General features: G+C 43.4%; 1 protein-coding gene across 7 annotated transcripts in view; it reads left to right on the top strand.

Moving 5' to 3' along the window:
- The window catches only part of ccdc88ab (coiled-coil domain containing 88Ab), a 69252-nt gene extending 50113 nt beyond the window's left edge, over nt 1–19139 (top strand). The window contains exons 16-38 of one of the 7 annotated variants that reach the window (XM_074676439.1): nt 38–168; nt 323–616; nt 970–1152; nt 1455–1733; nt 1831–1955; nt 2144–2282; nt 2943–3119; nt 3220–3381; nt 4339–4616; nt 4806–4949; nt 5027–5213; nt 5401–5546; nt 5662–5754; nt 6148–6350; nt 6807–6854; nt 9610–9687; nt 11187–11399; nt 11526–11579; nt 13119–13208; nt 14393–14658; nt 14759–15209; nt 16687–16777; nt 17434–19137. In XM_074676439.1, the coding sequence (XP_074532540.1) occupies nt 38–168; nt 323–616; nt 970–1152; nt 1455–1733; nt 1831–1955; nt 2144–2282; nt 2943–3119; nt 3220–3381; nt 4339–4616; nt 4806–4949; nt 5027–5213; nt 5401–5546; nt 5662–5754; nt 6148–6350; nt 6807–6854; nt 9610–9687; nt 11187–11399; nt 11526–11579; nt 13119–13208; nt 14393–14658; nt 14759–15209; nt 16687–16742 (3797 nt within the window). In that variant the 3' untranslated portion in view covers nt 16743–16777; nt 17434–19137. The other 6 variants (XM_074676438.1, XM_074676440.1, XM_074676434.1 and 3 more) reach the window with 6 other exon arrangements.
- Nucleotides 19140–19751: the final 612 nt, after the last annotated feature.

Here is a 19751-nt window from a genome sequence, read left to right as displayed (position 1 = left end):
TTGTACTTTGAATTCAAGTATATGCCTTTAAATGCAGGTAAGGAGCTTGAAGTAATGAAGGAAAAAGGTGAAAGAGCAGAGGTGTTGGAAATACAGATGCAGAAGCTGGAAAGGGACAATGAAAGCCTGCAGAAGAAAATTACCAGCCTTGGAATCACATGTGAAAAGGTGAATTTCTGCCTTTTCTGTTTGGTTTTTTTTTTACAGTGTTTCTTTTACTGCCTGTATTAACCTTTGAAAAAAATGAAAGAGTTGTTTAATAGCTCACACAATGCTACCTGAGGAGCCTTTGTTTAAGCAGTGTGTGTACATGTGTGTGTAGGTGTCCACTCTGGAGAAGGAGAACTCTGACTTGGAGGCAGAGGGCCGTCGTATGAAGAAGAAATTGGATGCTCTAAAAAACATGGCCTTTCAGCTGGAGGCTCTTGAAAAAGAGAACTCCCAATTGGAGCAGGAGAACCTGCAGCTTCGACGCTCAGCTGAGAGTCTTCGATCAGCTGGGGCTAAGGCTGCTCAGCTAGAAGCAGAGAACAAGGAGCTGGAGAGTGAGAGGTCCCAGCTGAAGCGCAGTCTGGAGCTGCTCAAAGCCTCGTCAAAGAAGAATGAGAGATTGGAGGTAAGACCTCACCACTTCAGGTCATACACAAGGGTCTAATGTGACCGAGCAGTTGTGAGACTCTGCTAAAAGGCAACAATGTGTGAAGTATTTTTGAGAAATAAAAGACAGGCTACTTTTTGTTTAAAGTAAGTTTGCTTGCTATGCCCCCAACAAAGACAACTCGTGCTGTACTCGAGGTCGCACTGAGCAGAGGTATAGACAGAGAGTGTTTAAAGATTTTTGTAATTATCTCCTCCAATTAAATTTTTTACAGGTAAGTTACAGGGGATCTGGCATATAACGGCATCTGGGAGCAGAACAACTAGTTCATGAATGCTTTTAATATCCCATTCTGGCTTTTCCTCTCCCAGGTGAGTTACCAGGGCCTAGATACAGAGAACCAGCGTCTGCAGAAGGCCTTGGAGAACAGCAGTAAGAAGATCCAGCAGTTGGAGGCGGAGCTTCAAGAAGTGGAGACTGAGAATCAAACATTGCAACGCAACCTGGAGGAGCTCAAAATCTCCAGTAAACGCCTGGAACAGCTGGAGCAGGAGGTAGATCAGATAGTTTTTCAATGTGTTGATTTAGCAGCAGCATTCAATTGTGCTGACGTTAGGTAAACAGAAGTAAAACCTGATATTTGTGTCAGTTCGTGAAAACTTTGATCATTTATCATCTCACTCCTAAAGCAAAATTTAAACTCTATCAAATAAGCTGGGTAATATAGAATCAGTTGCATTTTTTGGGATGGACTGATTCTGCCTGGCAGGATTGGGTTATTCTTCTTGGCCTAAAAGTTTATCCACTTCTTACATGAATTCACAAGGGATCTGAATCTTCTTTACATCTCCACCAGAACAAGACCCTGGAACAGGAAAGCTCCCTGCTGGAAAAAGACAAGAAGCTTCTTGAGAAGGAGAACAAGCGACTGAGGCAGCAGGCGGAGATCCGTGATGCCAAGTTGGATGACAGCAACCAGCGAATCTCTTCTTTGGAGAAAGAGAATCGCAACATGGGCAAGGAGATGATCTTCTTCAGGGACTCCTGCACAAGAGTCAAAGACCTGGAAAGGGAGAACAAGGAGCTGGTCAAACAGGGAACCATTGATAAAAAGACCCTTATCACACTCAGGGAGGTAAGGAGACCTGTCACTGTATGGAGAAACAAATAAGAGCCACTGTAAGGAGGCTGTGAAGTTCAGTTTGACTTATTGTGTGGCTCTGTGTGAACAGGAGCTTGTGAGCGAGAAGCTGCGGACTCAGCAGATGAATAATGATCTAGAGAAACTGACCCATGAGCTGGAGAAAATTGGACTGAACAAAGAAAGGCTGCTACATGACGAGAGCTCTGATGACAGGTATTATTATATTTTTACAAACAGGAAGGTTCTGATTGGTTTAAAATGTTGTCTCCTGCAAACAGTGTTAAGAGCTTAGACCCTACCTACTGGCTTCTGCTAAGAAGTCAGTTCAGCCGACTGTTGGTGCTAACTGGACAAGCAAACATTCAAGTCTACACACAGCGCTAACTTGAGTATTTCTTTAGGTTTAAGCTCCTGGAGACCAAACTAGAGTCAACTCTGAAATCATCTTTGGAGATCAAAGAGGAAAAGATCGCAGCCCTAGAGGCAAGACTGCAGGAGTCATCCAACCTTAATCAACAACTTCGCCAGGAGCTCAAAACGGTCGGTAATAAACACAAACACAACAAACATGAATTCAAACTGCCTAACCTACAGTGTTTTGGATGTGTGCAGACACAATCTTAGCTGAATTAAAATACAGTCCTGTATAAAAGCACAATTAACCTCCCAAAAGCCAAAACATCAACCTCCCAGCCAGCCCACTGAAGAACACTATGTCCCAAGTTCTTTCCCCTTCAACCCAAACACTAGAAAGCTCTGAAAACACTGAGGGCATCTCAGAGCTGATGCATTATTAATCCATCCACTCTTCCCCTTCTATCGCCAGTTTATTTATTTATGTGGCAGTAGGAGTTGTGAAAGAGGTGGAGAGGAGTGGAGGATGTCTGCTTTTTCTTTTGGGAGGTGTTTGTTTTTTCAACTTGCCGACACAAATCAGATCCAAAGCTGAAGGGTTGAGGGCAAAAGTTGAGGCGTCTGTGGATGAGCTGAGTTCAACGGTGAATCTTTAATAGATACCATTTCCTACTTACTTCACTAGTGCTCCTGTAATGATCTGGCTCTCTACTCTTCCTTTGATCATTTACTTATTTTACTGTCAAGCCTGTAGCAATATCTTATTCTCAGATATCTTGAATAGTAGTGGTGCAGAATTAATTGTAGCAGGATAAAGAAACTTTTATTGTTTGTGTTTCTCTTCAGGTGAAGAAAAACTACGAGGCCCTGCGTCAAAGAGAGGAGGAGGAGAGGATGGTGCAGAGTTCGCCCCCTAAAGGAGGGGAAGACCCTCAGGCTGCCACCAAATGGGAGAAAGAGAGTCATGAGGCCACCAGGGAGCTGCTGAAAGTCAAAGACAGGCTCATTGAGGTGGAGAGGAATGTAAGTTGGCATAGTATGATTAAGAATGAGTCATGTATCAAATAGTCAAGTGCCTGTTTCAGTGAAGTTAAGTTATCTCTGTGTTGTGTGCGTTGTCCAGAATGCCACGCTGCAGGCTGAGAAGGCAGCCCTGAGGAGCCAGCTCAAACAACTGGAAACTCAGAACTCCAATCTGCAGGCTCAAATCGTGGCTGTTCAGAGACAAACTGCTTCATTACAAGAAAACAACACAACTTTACAGACACAGAATGCCAAGCTGCAGGTAATCCAACACATTATACAGTTCAATATTCAGAACACAGGAAAAATTACAGACACAAATGACAGACAATAAGTATCATAAAAAAAAGACAATCTAAAATCATTAAAGCCTTCCTGAAATCTGTAATGATGATATAAATAAGCAACATAAACTTTTCTAATGTCTAAAGATCTGATGCCGGGATGTAGTCCTCTTTCAACACTGCTGTGGGTTTTTTTCTTTTCGATGCCATACCAGGCCGCTTAGCTCCCTGGATTTAGACTTGTGCTCCGTGTTTGGCCGTAAATCAAACCCTGCTTATGGGTGAGAGGACTTACAATGACCATCCAGTGGCTTCAAGCTCATTCTGTGTGTGTATGTGTGTCTCTTTACACGAGCAGTTGTGTTTCTGCTGGGGAATATCTAAGCAGATGTGTTTTTTGGAGGAACTAGGATGTTTCTGTTTTAAGGTACAGAGAGAATGTTACCACACAGATGGGATGTGTGTTTGAAAGTGTGAGCACGCACACACAAATTAATCATGACTAAAGAGGTTTTTTTTAGGCTAGGAAACTACTTTAACCACAAAGAGAACATGAAAGAAACAGTTTTCCTTTTGGTGCTTTGTAGATGGAGAACAGCAAAGGGAGGGAGAACAAACCAAAAAGAGACACAGTGCCCCCTACAGACCAAAACAACAGCCTCTTAAAAATATACCTTTATGATTGTTCATGTTGGAGCTGAGAGGCTCACCTCTCTACAGATCACATTTAAATTAACTTTTAATGAGTTAAATCAATGTTAAAGTGTTTAATTGAGAATCTGCTTCTTTAAACCCACCAGAGAACTTTCCCCTCATCACTTTCTGCTCATTTCAGTCGGTCTTGTTCATTTCAGAACCTGATCTTGGTTGATGATATCCCCCTCCATCTTCACACCCTTTGTTTAATTTCCTCTCTGTTTACTCATGCTCTGTAGGTGGAGAACTCCACCCTCAGCTCACAGAGTGCTGCCCTCATGGCACAGAACGCTCAGCTGCAGACCCAGCAGACGAGTGTGGAGGGTGAAAGAGAAGGAGCTCTGAAGGACAAAGAAGAGCTTCGGTCTACGTACGAGCTGCTGCTCCGTGATCATGAGAAGCTGGCAGCGCTCCACGAAAGGCAGGCAGTGGAGTATGAAGCACTGATTGGGAAACACGGGGGCCTGAAGAGCTCACACAAGAGCCTGGAGCAGCAGCACAGAGACCTGGAGGACAAGTGAGACTGGGCTCACAGTTTTTTGATCACAAACATTTCTAGCCTAACATTCCAGTTTAATATGTTTTTAAACACAAAGTAGTGAGGAAACTGGCAATCACTTACAAGAATTATCAAGCTTAGTAAGGAGGTAGCTGTTGATGTGTGTAAAGATGTGTAATTCTTGTGTGTATGTTTTAATCCTTTCAGGTACAGACAGCTCTTACATAAGAAGGGGGAGCTAGAGGAGCTAGAGAAAAATCTGAAGATGCAGCAGGAGAAAATTGCACTTGAAAACCAAACACACCAGGACACAGCTGACCAGTGCAAACAGCTCAAAGAGGAGAATGACAGGTCAGCATAACTTACATTATTTTTTGTACCATATTGTCCTGTAACACCTTTAATGAGTTCCTATTCCCTCTCCTCAGATTGAACTCTTCCTATCGCCAGCTGATGAGGGACAATGACAATCTTCAGCTGGATCATAAGAACATAAAGAGCCAGCTGAACAGCGCCAAGCTGGAGCAGACCAAGCTAGAGGCTGATTTCTCTAAACTGAAGGAGAATTACCAGCAGCTGGACATCACCTCCACCAAGCTCACCAACCAGTGTGAAGTAAAGAGACATATGTTTGAGTCCTTTGCTTGATAGGAATTTCAAACTATAAAGCTTAATATCCACGTTGAGATTTCTTATACTCTTGTATCATGTTTGCTGTTAATTCAGGAAACTCAGCAAGTCTGTGATATACTTAAATATATCTGTGTGTGTGTGTGTGTTTGTGTGTGTGTGTATGTGTTAGCTGTTGAGCCAGCTTAAAGGGAATCTAGAAGAGGAAAATCGTCACCTGTTGGACCAAATCCAGACTCTGATGCTACAGAATCGCACGCTACTAGAGCAGACGATGGAGAGCAAGGATCTGTTCCACGTGGAACAAAGACAATATATGTAAGCCCCTGCTGATAGCTGTTCTTTCTAACAGAGAGCTAACGTTTTGACTACAGTAGACACTTTCTATGCACATTCAGTCTTATCTGTCTTATTGGATCATCTCATATTTCAGAGACAAACTAAATGAGCTGAGGAGACAGAAAGAGAAGCTTGAGGAGAAAATCATGGACCAGTACAAGTTCTACGACCCCTCTCCGCCACGCAGGTAAATAAGAAAATAAACAAGTTACTTTTTGTATACAATCAAACCATGGCTCATGTAACATCTCAGAACTCAAAAGGCTTAAATTCTGTGTGCTTTGGCAAATGTTAATGTTTGAAGCTGCTTGTTAATGTGTATCTTTGAGTTGGTGTAACAGCAGCCGAGGATTCATGCTGCAGCTTCAGGAAGTGATGTATCAAATATTTATGGTCTGCAGAGCTTTAATCAGCCGTGTACTGCATCATTATTGCCTGTAGAAGCTGATAAACAGCCTTCAAATCAAGTCCTCAACTTGAACATCCATCCATCCAGCTTTCACAATCCTTTAATACCGTTATGTATCAACCTCATGTCCTGAATCCTTTTGTATTTTTGTTTCTCCTGCCCCCCATGTAGGCGTGGCAACTGGATCACTTCAAAGATGAAGAAGCTGATCAAGCCAAGGAGCAGAGAGAGGATGCGCTCTCTAACACTAACCCCCTCTCGTTCAGAGTACGGTGATGGTTTCCTGAGCTTCCCTCAGGACAGCCAGGACAGCTCTTCCATCGGCTCTGGTTCCAACTCACTAGACGATACACTTACACAGAAGAGGAGCAACAGTGAGTACACACAAGGCACCTACACACACTGGAGATAGACCAGAGTTGAGTTAGAGTTTCAGCCACAGTGAAAGAACACATGCTGAGGATAAATGACTGAACAAACTTTTTTGTAGCCTAACAAACATTGTGTAGGGAAAGTAGCAGTGTCGTGATTTACTCAGACAATATTTCATACATGTTTGGACACAGGCAAAGATGGCAGTAATCAAAATGTATCCTGAAGGTTGTATTTGTCGCAGAATCCTCTCCTTCAGTCACATAAACATGCACTCACCACAGACAGGTCTGACATGCAGAATTATCTTCTGCTTGTAGTGTGTGTGTGTGTGTGTGTGTCTGTATGAGAGAGACGAAGTGTGCTGGGATTGGCTGGGATGTTCTACTTGAGTGGTTGAACGGGCCTTTCCTTCCCTAACTGCTCCTTTGCTTCTTTATCTCTCTCTCTCTGCAAAGGGAGGAGAGGGCAGCAGTCACATGCCCAAGGGCAGGGGTCCACCAATGGTATGCTGCGGATGGGGAGGGTGGGCGGGGTTTGTGATCCGACTGTCACGTCTCTCAGGGCATGTTTTCGTGAGTCCATTGTCCATGTCACTCAGCTGTTCAAGAAGTTACGGATGAGCTGCGCAGCACGAAAAGGTTTACGCTGAACCTGGAACCTGACACAAAACAGTTAAATTTTCCAGTGTTTGAAACATTGATGGGAGCGCTTGACTTTCAAAAGCTACAAAACAAATTGAATTACCAAAGCTTTAAGACCATTCCTCCTTTATCTTTTTTTAACAATCAAGTGAAAATAACTAGATTTTATCAATGGCTTGACATACATTTGATGCAGTTCTTGAGTCAGCATCTATCAAGCATAAAGACAGTATGTTTGAATTTGATGCTGCAGATTAAACAGAAGTGAGCTCACCAGACTTCTGTGACTCAGCCCCCAAATGTCCATCATGAGTCCTAAAATATCATGTTGAAAATCAGGACAGTACTTTTTCAGCTGGACTCAGCTAGATCAAGCGCATTTCATGTGATTCAAACACTTGAGGAATATTTTGTGAAAGGTCCAGTTCACTCCTGAGTTCTCTCATAGTTTCCAAGAGCTCTTTAGCTGTCGCTCACAGTCAAGATAACCTGCTGATACCTGTGCAGTTCACCTGTAAATCTCAGAGATACGCCCTCTAATGTAGCATCAAAGCTATTAAAAGGTGCAATATGTTGGTTGACTTCCTATCAATGAATGAAGTTAATGTTTAACCAGAAAATTAATCTGCATATTTGTGTGGGAAATAATATATTCAATGCAACTTTAAAAGTTCTAACTATTTATGTTAAATGTCATATAGGAGTTATTGTTTTTTCACACCATTTGTGGACAACCAAGGCTCACAGAAATGTGACTAACACATGGGCAAAGCTTATCGCTGTTACACTTTAAGGGACTGTGAGGAGTTGGAAGTGATCTTGAAAAAGTCTCCCTTCTAGATATAAGCCTGACTGTAATCCACATGTTAAAATGAGGTTATCAGCCCTAATATTGCTGGTTACAGGTTATTTCGACTGCTACTTCACTGCTACTTCTTAGCTACCCGATCCGGTCGACCAGGACCTGATTGATTGACGGCATGTCTAGGTGTCTTTGACAACACCATGTTGTCTGATGAAGTTTAGTAGAGAGAAGAGATAAAACACAGAGATCTGTGTCTTTCTCTGCTAAAAACGCTTTCTATGACTATTTTTGTAGTGATGGTAAACACTGGAGCCTAACTGTTAGACGGGAAAAGGACAGGAGAGCAAAAGAAAGCTGAACAGGAGAGTGATACAGCCTGAGCTAAAAGCTAATTAGCCTTTAGCTCAGGCTGTATAACTATATAACAAAGGGGGTAAGCTGTTAGTGATAGTATCTGTTACAACCCACAGTCAGCAGTTATTCTGCAGTGGTCTGTTCAAACTTGAGAGTTTACCAATAAAATGAAGAGTGAGGTTACGTTAGCTCTGCTTGGTAGATGACTGACAGGACATAGCTAACCAGGACTTACTAACGTTACACATTACGGACATGTCTTAAAGCACCAGACTGCCAGCTGTGCTGAATATAAACAGCTACTAAACTACTTACAAAGTGACAGTGCTGACTTGTTGTCACATTAGCCCACAGATGCGTGGAGCACTGGGCTGCCGATGTTGCTACATATTGCCAGCTTGATGTCATGTTTCAAACCGTATCACTACGTAACTGTACTGATAAATACCTTTCCTCGGTGTGTTGTCCTGAACAAAGAAATTTGTTTTGAAAAAAAAAGATATTTATAGTTTCGATCCAATCTCCATTTAATTCCAAAATAAACACACGCCTCACTTAAAGAAAATTACGACAGTGTGCAGAGACTCTGGGCCACAAGGTGGCGAGGGAGTGCAATTAAAATAGATCCTCCTCATAGCATCTTTAAAGTAGACATAATGATTTTAAGAAAATTGAAGTAAAACAAAGAAAAACCTTCAGTTGCCATTCTTTACAACTCAAACATGAAGTCAAATCAAAGAAAACACAAGGAGAACACTACAGGTATCAAACCTTCAGACATTTAGAAATAAAAGATGCTAAAACACACCCAGTCTACTGAGATGCTGTCAACCCCTGCTCTAAATTCCCACTCTTTTGGTTGCACCCTTTAATATTCTTCATCCTCTGTGTGTTCATGTAGGTGTGACCTTGTGACAGTTGTGCTGTGGTGCAGAGTTTGTATTACTTTGAAGTGAGATGCAAATGAAAACTCTCATGTCATTAATAACGTTATGCTTGAGTGTGATGCTTGGAGCAGGTTGATGTGTGGGAGTGTTGGTGTGTATTTGCATAATGTGTTTACATTTTTGTACTTGTTTGTATATTTTGTCTTTGTACAGAAGTCTGCCCTTAAAAAGTAATCCGTAGAAGACATTTAAAGAAACACTTGATCAAGGATCGCATTGTAAAAAGATCCTAGAGACTGAAACGATGCTCCTCCCCCTCTCAGTAATATCTGGTAGTCGTTCTGTCTCTTGCATTGTGTGTGTGTTGTCCAGTTGTGTCCAGGGGCTCGGCTCTCTCTGCATCCCTCCCCTGGCTCTCTCTACGGAAATGTTAACCACATCCCCCTGTTCTGCCCTCCCTTTTTCTTTTGCTTTCTTTCCCTTCACCTCCCTCGGGCTTGTTCTGTCGCTCTCTCTTCCCTGTCTGTTCGCCTTTCTGTCTGTCTGTCTGTCTCTGGCTGTGCTCTGACAGCTTTAAAAAGGTTGCCTTTCATGAGGAACAGATCCAAGGACAAAGACAAGGCCAAGGCCATCTACCGGCGCTCCATGTGTAAGACCTCCGTTAGCCGCCACGCTGGCCACCCTCTGCCCTCCGCTCCCTCCTTTTTGTCACACTGGAGAACCAAAGAAGGAGCAGTCACTGATGTCAGGGAGCATCAAGACAGTTTCAGGTTCAGATTTTTAGTCAGGGCCCCAAAACATATTCAGACCTGTTTGAATTGGCATTATATCCAAATTTTTGGGGCAAAACACTGCAAATGTCATTCGATTTTTTTTTAAGACGTCAACACAAGTTTTTATCAGCATGAAGTTCAAAATTGATGACTCACTGTAAAGCAACGCTGCATCTCGTGACATCAGTGACCCGTCCTTTTCTTTGTTTCCCCAGTTCAGCCCACCGTCCTTTTAGCAGCCCTGCCCTGTGTGCCGCCTTCGCTCCCTCCTGTAGAGTATTTACTCTTAGGGTTTACCAGTGTAGACTCACTTTGTTCTCACTATCACAACATAAATAAACAACACAACTTTACAAAAAGTAAAATGTTTTGAATGTTTTGGTGGAAGAAAACAGAAAAAAAGCTTCCTCCCTGGCTCTTTGTAGTGGCCATCATCTCTTTCCATAGACCTGTAGCTTACCTTTCACTCCAGTGAATGTGTTAATCACTATGCATTGGGCAGCTTTGTCATGTGGTCTCATTTTTTTGTATCTTGAATGAAAGGCTTGAATGTGTGTGCCTGTGTGTGTCAAAGAGTGTTGAGGTGTGAGGCTGGGAGAGACAGCGGGTTTGCCTTTCATGCGCCTGTGGTGTGTTTGCTCCTATCATTGGTTGCAGCATGACTAAATACAATCACCAACCGCCTGATCACCGCCTCTCACACTCACCATGGAGGACTTGAAATGGAGCCGTCATCCGCCTCTCTCCGTCTCTCCGTCTTTCTGTCTCTCTTCTCTCTCAGCTCCTCACTGCCTTCCTCTGTCAGCGCGCTGCATTTCAGATCTTATTCTGCTGACATGGACTTTCCTTCATTCTAAATCAGGCTCTGTTCTCTGCGCACAGAGCTTCCTCTGCTGCTTCACGCAGCTCTGCATGCTTTCATGATTCTTCCCACTGCACACAGCTCAGTAAACAAAGTGCATCAAGACAACAGCCTTGTGGTATTAAATGGCAGAAAATCCCCTGCAGTGATTAACCCTTTAGCAAAATGAACAGTTGAAGCTGCTCTTTGTGCACTTTGTATCTGTTTGAACATTTGATGGCCTTTTTATGACAAAGTGTGTCTGCATGAGCCCTCGAGTTTTGTGTGCTGAGCTGTGATTTCTTGTTTGCTATTAGAATAATTAAGCTTTATTTCTACTTCTACTTCTTCATTGAGGAAATGTTAAAAAAAAGAAGCTTAGCTAAATTCAACTGTTCGAAAACGTTGCTTTATTTAAGCAGTTTCATACTCTCGAGTCTCATTTTCGGAAGTTAAAGGAGCGTATGAGGATGTCTTGTTTCATCATGTTCCAGCCCCTCATTTTCTTTGTCTCTCCTCCACCCGTCTCTTCAGCCATGAATGACTTACTGCAGACGATGGCGGTGGCCGGCAGTATTGAAAACCTCGATGGCACCGAGCCTGGAGACGACAGCACAACTGGCAGCAGCAGACGCAGCGGGCAGCGCATGAAGGAGCTCGCCTTTTCCACCAATGCCATCGACTGCGCTACGCTTACACTCCCCAGTGCGCGGCACAGCCGGGCCAAGCAGCAGATGCAGGTCAAAGGTCAGGATGGTGTTTTATTTACTTTTTTTTCAAACAAAAGAAAATAGTCTTCTTATATGATCAAACTCATCTAAGAAAAGGAATTTGGAGTTAGCTGAAGCATTACTCTGTTTTGTTTCTGAACAGAAAATGCTTCCTGTGAGGATGTCGCCGGCTCGTTAGATGAACCAAAAAGCCAAGGTAAGCCGTGACTGATAGCAAAGTTGTAAAACAAAGAGAACAAGCCTTTTCAAAGTAGAAAAGAAGAAGAAATACCTCCTGAAAAACAGGTCATGTCCTCAGCAGGCCCATTGCTAATCTTTGGGCTTCCGTCCTGCTCTTCCATTAAGCCTGATCTCCAGTTGGAAACGCAATTTTTGTGTGTGCAGAGAGGGAGAGATGAGCCTCTGTTGAAAGTCGGATTGACTCTAATTCGGACTTCAGGAAGTTATCCAGGACAGTTAATCTGCAGACAGGCAACTACTCATCACTTCTGTGTCACTGTAGATGACCCAGTTACTGAACAGCCACAAAACTACTGACACACATTCCTCAGCTCTTAATCTAGACTTAGACTCCATCACTACCAGGTTTTTGTGTCGATTGAGGCACGCTGTGGTATTTTTACTTTCCATCTTCTTTACTTTTAGCAACAACTGTCAGACTCTCGTATTGAGCGTCGTTCTAACAGGTCATTCAGTTGTTTCCCCATTAGTGCAAGAGTGTACCTGGAGTCTACTTAGCTGATGACTTCCCAGAATGCACTTTTTAAATCCGATACATGAGTGTGATGAGACCCATTTCCCAGTGCGTCTGTTCCCGCTGCAGGAAATGGAAATCCACTCCTGTTAACACGAGCAGCATTAGTCATCAAGTAACAGCCTGTGGCTCCTCTTCCAGAGAGGTGATCGATTTATCAAACAGGTTTTAGAGCTTCCACTGAGTTCCTATGATTTGATTTTCCTCCTCTACCTGAGTGTGGGACCTATATAAGATATTAAAGTTTGCTTGTTTTGCCCGTGGGCAGCTGTTATGAGTAGTGTGGGCTCGTTTGTCACAACCAGCTGTGTGTGTGTGTCTGTGTGTGTTTTATATCAGGCCTGCAGGTGTATAGCAGTGCTCCTGTTAAGTGCAGAGTGCCCTGTAGCTTCTGCAGTAAGTGATGACCACTCTGCGCTCCCTGGGCTTCTTTACACACTTCGATCGGCATTTCATTTTAATTTCTAATTTGGTGTCACCCATGTCTTGAAAACCAGTCTGAAATGATTTCACGGTTCCTGGTTTCCAGCTGAGCTTGTCTCTTCAAAGACATTCAAAGCAAGGTCACACTTTCACCGCTCCTTTTTCTATTTCTCAGTATCTATCCTGAGTTAACACTGAACCCCACTTCCTTTCTCTTCTCGTAATAACCGATTAGCTTTATCTCTGGTCGACTGGTATTCTGTGGGTTGCTGGTTGGATTTAAGCGTCCTCGTCCTCCCTGTCTGTCTGTCAGCACTTGCTTTGTTTTATTCTCTGGACATATTGGGGCTGCAGCCTGGCACTTTGCCCTTCCTGTCCCTCTGCCTGGCGTGTGCCATCTGCTGCCCCAGCAGGAGACGTTCTCACTGTCCGCGCGCACAAAGGTGTTACGCTTTGTGTCCGTGCATGTTTTTGAGGAAACATACCAAGTGTGTTTAAATATATCCTAACTGTGTAAGTATGTGTGTTTGTGTGTTTTCCCTCTTGTCCCTTACCTAGCCTCCAGACCCACCAGTCTCCATAGCAACAGGACCACCAGTAGTAATAGTAACAATAACTCCCACCTCACTTCTCCTCTGGAGGGCAAAGGTATGCTCCTCCTTTCCCTTACCCTCCTTTTCTTTTCCTCTTAACCACTCTTTCCTTCCTTTTTTCCCTAACCCTGATCTGTCTGTCAGAATTTACCTTCCTCAAAGTTGGTCTTTCTCTCTATTTGTATGGTTTGATCTCTTTTGATTTTATTTAACAAATGGAAAACAGTCGCAGAATAATGAACATTAGAAAGAAAAGTGAACAAACATGAAATAAGTTTAAGATTCTTTGCTGGTTTAGACTCAGACAGCTTATTAAATTTCACCATGCATCTTTATACAGGGTTCCCGCGGCTCCTTGAAAAGTCTTAAAAGGCATTGAATTCATAATTCTACAAATAAGGCCTGAATTGGCATTAAAAAGTCTTAAATCCAAATTTCAAAAGTCTTAAAAATTGAACACATTGTTAAGATTTATGTTAGTTTGAAGTAAAAAAAAATATATATTTATCTATTTTTCTAAATAATTTCCTGATTTACTCTCGTGGCAACATCGCGTAAACACAATAGCGGAACTTAAAAAACGGTGATGTGGTTGCACCAGGAACTTTTAAAGCAGACACATGTCTTGGTTCTACCTCAGGTGCCTGGAGAGAGAAAAAAATGAGAAAAAATTGGCAAAAGAAAATCCAAAAGTGGCTTAGGAAAATCAATTATGGCAGCAAAATTAAGAATTAAATTTGAAATTAAATTTTAAAAAACTATGTAAAAATTCCAAAAATAGTTGTGACAGCGGCCAAAAAAAGGTAAAAAGTTATGTTTTATGTAGAATAAACATTGGGTTAAAATTGCCTCTAACCCAGGTAATTCATCTGGTGTTTTTGTTTGTTAGTTTTGTTTTGTTTCAATTGTGGTTTGTTGTTGACTTGTTTTTAAATTTGATTTCCAACGTCATTAATAAAGTCTTAAAAAGTCTTAAATTTAACTTGCCTTGAGCTGTAGGAACCCTGTTTATAAGTCGTCTTATCTGAGATCAGTGATGGGTGAACGGTGTTTGGTTTACTTTCCTATGCAGTCAAAAAACAAACCTTCTATCATCTCTCTGTTTTAATACTGGGAAGAAAATCTCTTGATAGAAACAGTCTTGGAGAGTTGTGCTGCGTTATTAAGTGAAGTTTCTGTAAGTGACAAATAAAACATCAGATTCTCCCCATGTCCTCATCGCTGCCTTCCACTCCTCAGGCACGTTGAACGGCAGCCTCAGCCGACCTCACAGTGAGAGCAGCGGAGAGTTCAGCCTCAGTTTGGACCAGGAGGTTTGGTCCAGCAGCGGCAGCAGCCCCGTCCAGCAGCCCACCTCCTCACGCTCCTCCCACCAGAGCCCCCTGCAGCTGCGCAGGTCCCTCGATCCGTCCACCACAACAGTAACCTCCGGCCAGACTAAACCCACAGAGACCGAGGTGCTGTCCCTGCAGCAGTTTCTGGATGAGGGTATCGATCCTGCAGAGGTGAGACCTGTAACTCAGGTGGAGCTGATGTTGTGCATCGCCATCAGACTTGTGGATAAAACAGATCAGGCTTTTATTCTGTATCATCTGTTCCCTACAGTCTGGCAGTCAGGAGAACCTCACCGTAGACTCTCCTCGCCTCTCCACTTCCTCTGAGCACACACAGAAGGAACGCACTACCACAAAGGGGCGGGGCATACTCCGCTCCTCCAGTGGGAAAGCAGCACCAGTCAGCTCTGATCGCCCACCCAGATCCAGCGGACAGCCAGGACGCCCCACCCTACGGAAGGCGGAGAGCACACGTGTGAGAGGCTCCATGCCAGTCCGCTCCAGCCTGTCCTCCCAGGTTAGAGCTACATCTGTTTCTGAACGTCTGGACTCCGCCTCCTCCACGCTGCCTCGGGCCAGCAGCGTCATCTCCACCGCTGAGGGCACCACGCGGCGTACTAGCATCCACGACCTGCTCTCAAAGGACCACCGACAGCCCGTGTCCGTCGACCCTTCCCCTCCTCCTCCTGCCAAGGCTGGAGTTCGCTCTCAGCCTCCACCCAGTGAGTACCACCCCGACAGCACCAGCCTACACGGACCCCTCACCACCACCACCAACACCCCCCCTCTGCCCAAGTCCCTCAGCTTACCCTGTCGTAGCCTGGAGGACCCCGACCTCTCCACCCTCGAGTCTTTCCTTGGCCCGTCCTTCACTGTGGAGTCTGTGTTTATGAACTCCATCTTCAGTGAGCCAACAGGCAAAAACCTCCCCTTCCTGTCACTAAACCCCACCCTGGTCAGCAACATCAGTGGGCCTCCTGTCACGAATAAAACACACCCTGCTCCTCCTGCTAACACACAACACATCCCCTCAGCTCACAGCCAGTCAAACGGCCAGATAAGATCCAGTCCAGCCAGTCTGAGCGAGTTTAACGAGGGCGCTGATCCCAGTCAGGTGAACCAATCAGATCAGTCTCTGAACCCAGAGGATAACCAGTCCCTGTGGTACGAGTACGGCTGTGTGTGAGCGTCCTGCTCACCACACTCAACACGGGGAGAGTGAAGGAACAAACGACAATCCTGCTGCATGTTTCCATCAGAGCACTGTTCCTCTCTGTGTGCTGGGTTCACTTCATCCTTTTCTGTTTGTTCACGGTGCTGAGTCTCTACCCTGATTATTATTATTATTATTTTTATCTGTTTTGTTTTTTTTCTCTGAGGTTGGACTATGATGAATTTTCTTCCATCCATCCAACTGTTTTACTATATTAGTTTCTCTACCCTGGGTTCATGTTTACCGGTCACTTCCTGATCACAGATGAAGAATCTCCACTTCATCAGAAAACAGCTTCACTCCAGACTTTCTGTTCATTCACTGCTTTATCAGCTGCATTATTTGCTAAGTTGCACGGCTTCTTCTGTCTGACCCGAACACTCTATTTTGATTGCTCAATCAAAATGGTTTTCCTGTTTATGTATCCTTGTTTTTTTTTGATGGTGTGACCTGTTTGGTTTCTGTACTTCTGCTTTATTTCATTTGTCTGTGATGATGACGGGTTGATACTCTGGTTGCTGTCCTGGGCTGGTGACAAAATGATGAAGCTTCATTCTAGAAACAATGTGAGGGAGGAACAGTGGGTGGAGTGAAAGTGGACACTGAGGGCAGAGATAATCATATGAGTATGGAGCGATTGGAGCATAGAGGAGATAAAGTACGTTTTGAGTATTTTTGGATTGTTTTGTGGATGAAGCTCACATCATTTCCTTTAACACTTTATTTGTTCTTTCTTATTCATCACCATCTGATGTTGTTGAGACTGACAGGATCTTGTACAGATTGTTTTAATCATTAAGTTATAATCAATGACCAGCACTGCTTTATGTGCCAACACTAGTAGTACTTCCTGCCTCTAGATCCTTATTTATTCCAGCATTTGTTCCCTGAACTTGCTTTGTTGTATTTATCTTCTCTGTATGCAGATCTAAAGTCCGTGTTCTTGTCTGTCTTCAGATGTAACTTAAACTGCCTTTGTCCTACAGATGTGGAGGGCAGAAAGGCTAAAAGCAGGAGTGGGGAGCCGCAGCAAAGCTGCTAGCCCCGCCCCCGTACACCCTCGTCTGCTACCATGCTGTGAGTGCGTGGTGAGTGAGCGCTGCTCGATCGGGGTGGAGGGAGGGGTTAGGTCTTGTCTCCATGGGAACCCTAAAACATGGTGTAACAGATGTCGTCCAGCCTGCCGTGCACTCGCCTTCCCCTGCTTTTCTCAGCTGACACCCCCGTCCCCACCTCCCGCCCTCCTCCTCCTCCTCACTGTCCTGTGTGTCGCTGAATGTCCCTGTGGTGCCTGGCAGAGCCTGATGGGACCCTGATGGACTCTGCTCTGCTTGGCACACGAACGCTTTGCCTGTGTGTGTCCCAGAATCCCCCAGCGCGAGGAGTTCATGGACTCCAGGAGCTGAGCACTTCCCTCCTCCATGATGCTTCTCGTGTTCCTGGTTCAGTGGACTGCTGTGGGGTGACAGAGGCTCTTTGCTGTGTTCAGGCTGCTTGTTGTTGCTGCATGGCTTCTGTGTAACGGTGAAATCCTTCCCCCTTCTTGTTCCCTTGACAAAGCATGTCGATCCAGGCTGCTTGGCTGTCTGCTCTTGTATATCACTGTCTGCTGATAGTGTCTGACTTTAACTTTCTCTCTTTTCTCTTTTGTTTCTTTTAACTTTGCCTCTTTACTTTCAAACCTCTCCTCCTTTTCTTCCTCCTCTTCCTCCTCTCTGCTACCTGGTACTCAGGGAGAAAGGTGGCCTTGGAGCTGTGTGTCTGAAGCCTAGTAGAGTAAATCTGCTGAGACCGTCTACAGTGAGAAAAGATTGTACATCCCAGTTTTCCCCTTTTCTTCTTTGTTTTCTTTTTTATTTCTTCTTATCCCAGGACACTTGTAGTAGAGAAAAGTGGCTTCCTTCTCTGTTTTGTTTTTTTTCTTCCTTGAATCAAGGAAAACGAAAAATACTCAAAAATGTTGCCGTGACGTTTTGGTTTTTCTACAAAGAGATAAGTGTGGCAGATTACACTGCCACGAGTCCTTCAGTGTGACAGACTGCTACATGTGCACGAAAGGTTAAAGTGCCAATGTTCACACCACAGCCAAAAGGGTGACTTTAAATCAGACTGAGGACTCCGTTTTGGACCTTTCTTCTGCTTGCTGTCATAAAACACAAGTCTTTTTTTTGACGCATGAGCAACTCAAGACGACCTTCAGTCAGGCTCGAGCGAAACCTTCTCAAAGCATGTCCAACAAATCGACCTGCGATCACACTCATCGACCACAATCTGCATGGTGCAATCAATCAGCCAATCATCCCACTTCCTTTATCCAATCAGAGAGGAGGACGGTGTTTCGTGAGGATTTTATTGGCCAGGATGCCAAATGAACTTGGACCAGAAGCCATGACAGCTGTGCGGTATCTACGTCTGTTTCCCGCCAATCATGAGTGAAGATTGTGTGATCTGAGAGAGAGAAAGGGATCATGGGAGAGTTCCAGGTCACCTATATGAAAGTGACACTCTGAAACAAACCATACACTCTGTTCATCTTTGCTGAAACTATCATCATCATTATCACTCCACAAACTGCTTCTCACGCATCGCTCTGCTTCCTGCTCTGAAAGAACAAACACTCTGTACAGCTCAGTAACAAACTTTTATGTATCTACGTGTGAAAAAAACACTGTTCAATGGGACTGGAGTATAGGTGACCTGTGACCTGTCCGGCGCAGACAGAACGTGCAGATTTCTGTTGCTGTGTTGATCATGACGCTAATGATGAAACTGACGATGAGTGTTTTCCTCTTTTTCCACTTTTTACATAAACCCATTTGATGTAATTAAAACTCATCAAGACTTCTGCGTGTGCCTCATCTTTGTGGTTTGTGCTCAACAATACAGATCAGTGTTATGATGGAAGAAGAGGTTGCTCGTATGATGTCACAATCTGATCACCACGCAGTATCAACTGTGCTAGCTTTGAGTTCAGACTTCTGCTCAACCTTAAAACATACTGGTGCATAGATCAATAAAATCTCTTTTAGGAGGTCTTCAGAACATTTAAAGTCAAATTTAATTAACTTATTTAAAATGCTAAGTGTTTGTTGATATATTTAAAGAAATGAAGCTGCTTTCTTGAATGAAAAAGAAGCTCCTAGTCTGTAAAGAGCAAAACAAATATTTTCCTACACACAGGTATTTCTCAATCCGTGTTTTTTGATCATTGTCCTTCCTAAATAACTGAAAAGAAAAAGGTCATGTGGACGTCACAGCTGACTGATTCATGATGATCTCTGCCCACAGAGGTATGAAACACTCCACATAACCTGAATACAAAGCAGTGTAAGGTGCAGTTCATGCATCTGTCTGAAACCTGAAGTCTGAAAGTATACAATGAGTCTCTACTGTCATTTATACCTATTGATGAGAGCCATGAAAACTCTTTCATGTTTAAAAAGGTCCTCGTATGAATTAACCCGTTTGTTATGAGGCCTTTTTTATTAGGGGGTGGGGGAAAAATTGGTTTGGATTTTTTGTCAAAAAATAAAAAAATTCATAATTCAAATTCTTTTCAGTCTTTGTTTATAAAACTAGATTAGAAAAAAAGTTAGCACTTTCCTCCAGCAGAGGGTGAATTGTTACTTTCTGACTCATGTGATGTGCATTTTATGGGAAAATATGGCTCTTGATATCGTCTGTGGACATAATCATCAGCTAACTTTTTTACATGGTCTGGCGTTAAAAAAGCAAACGGAAATCTTAAAATATTGAAGAATCGCAATTTAGATCAAATCAAGTAAAATTTTAACTAAATCCCACAAATAGCAAATCGCACCAGCCCTAATTTTCATGGTCCATCCATAGGTAATCCTAGTATATGGGTGTTCTTAGGGATGACGGACTGCTTTATGCTTAGCCAGCTACATATTAGATTAGTGCTGCTAATTGCAAAGAAGTGCATGTGTGGATCTTCATATATATATATATATATATATATATATAATTTATTTATTTTTCTTAACCTGATTAGCTGTTTCCAATTCAAATTAACTATTTTATAAGACAT

Source organism: Halichoeres trimaculatus, unplaced genomic scaffold, assembly GCF_033239565.1.
Source record: "Halichoeres trimaculatus isolate MK-OKI-2021-1 unplaced genomic scaffold, fHalTri1.1 fHalTri1_scaffold_8, whole genome shotgun sequence".
Lineage (NCBI taxonomy): Eukaryota > Metazoa > Chordata > Actinopteri > Labriformes > Labridae > Halichoeres > Halichoeres trimaculatus.
Note: the sequence above shows the minus strand (reverse complement) of the source record. Positions and strands in the feature narration are given on the sequence as shown.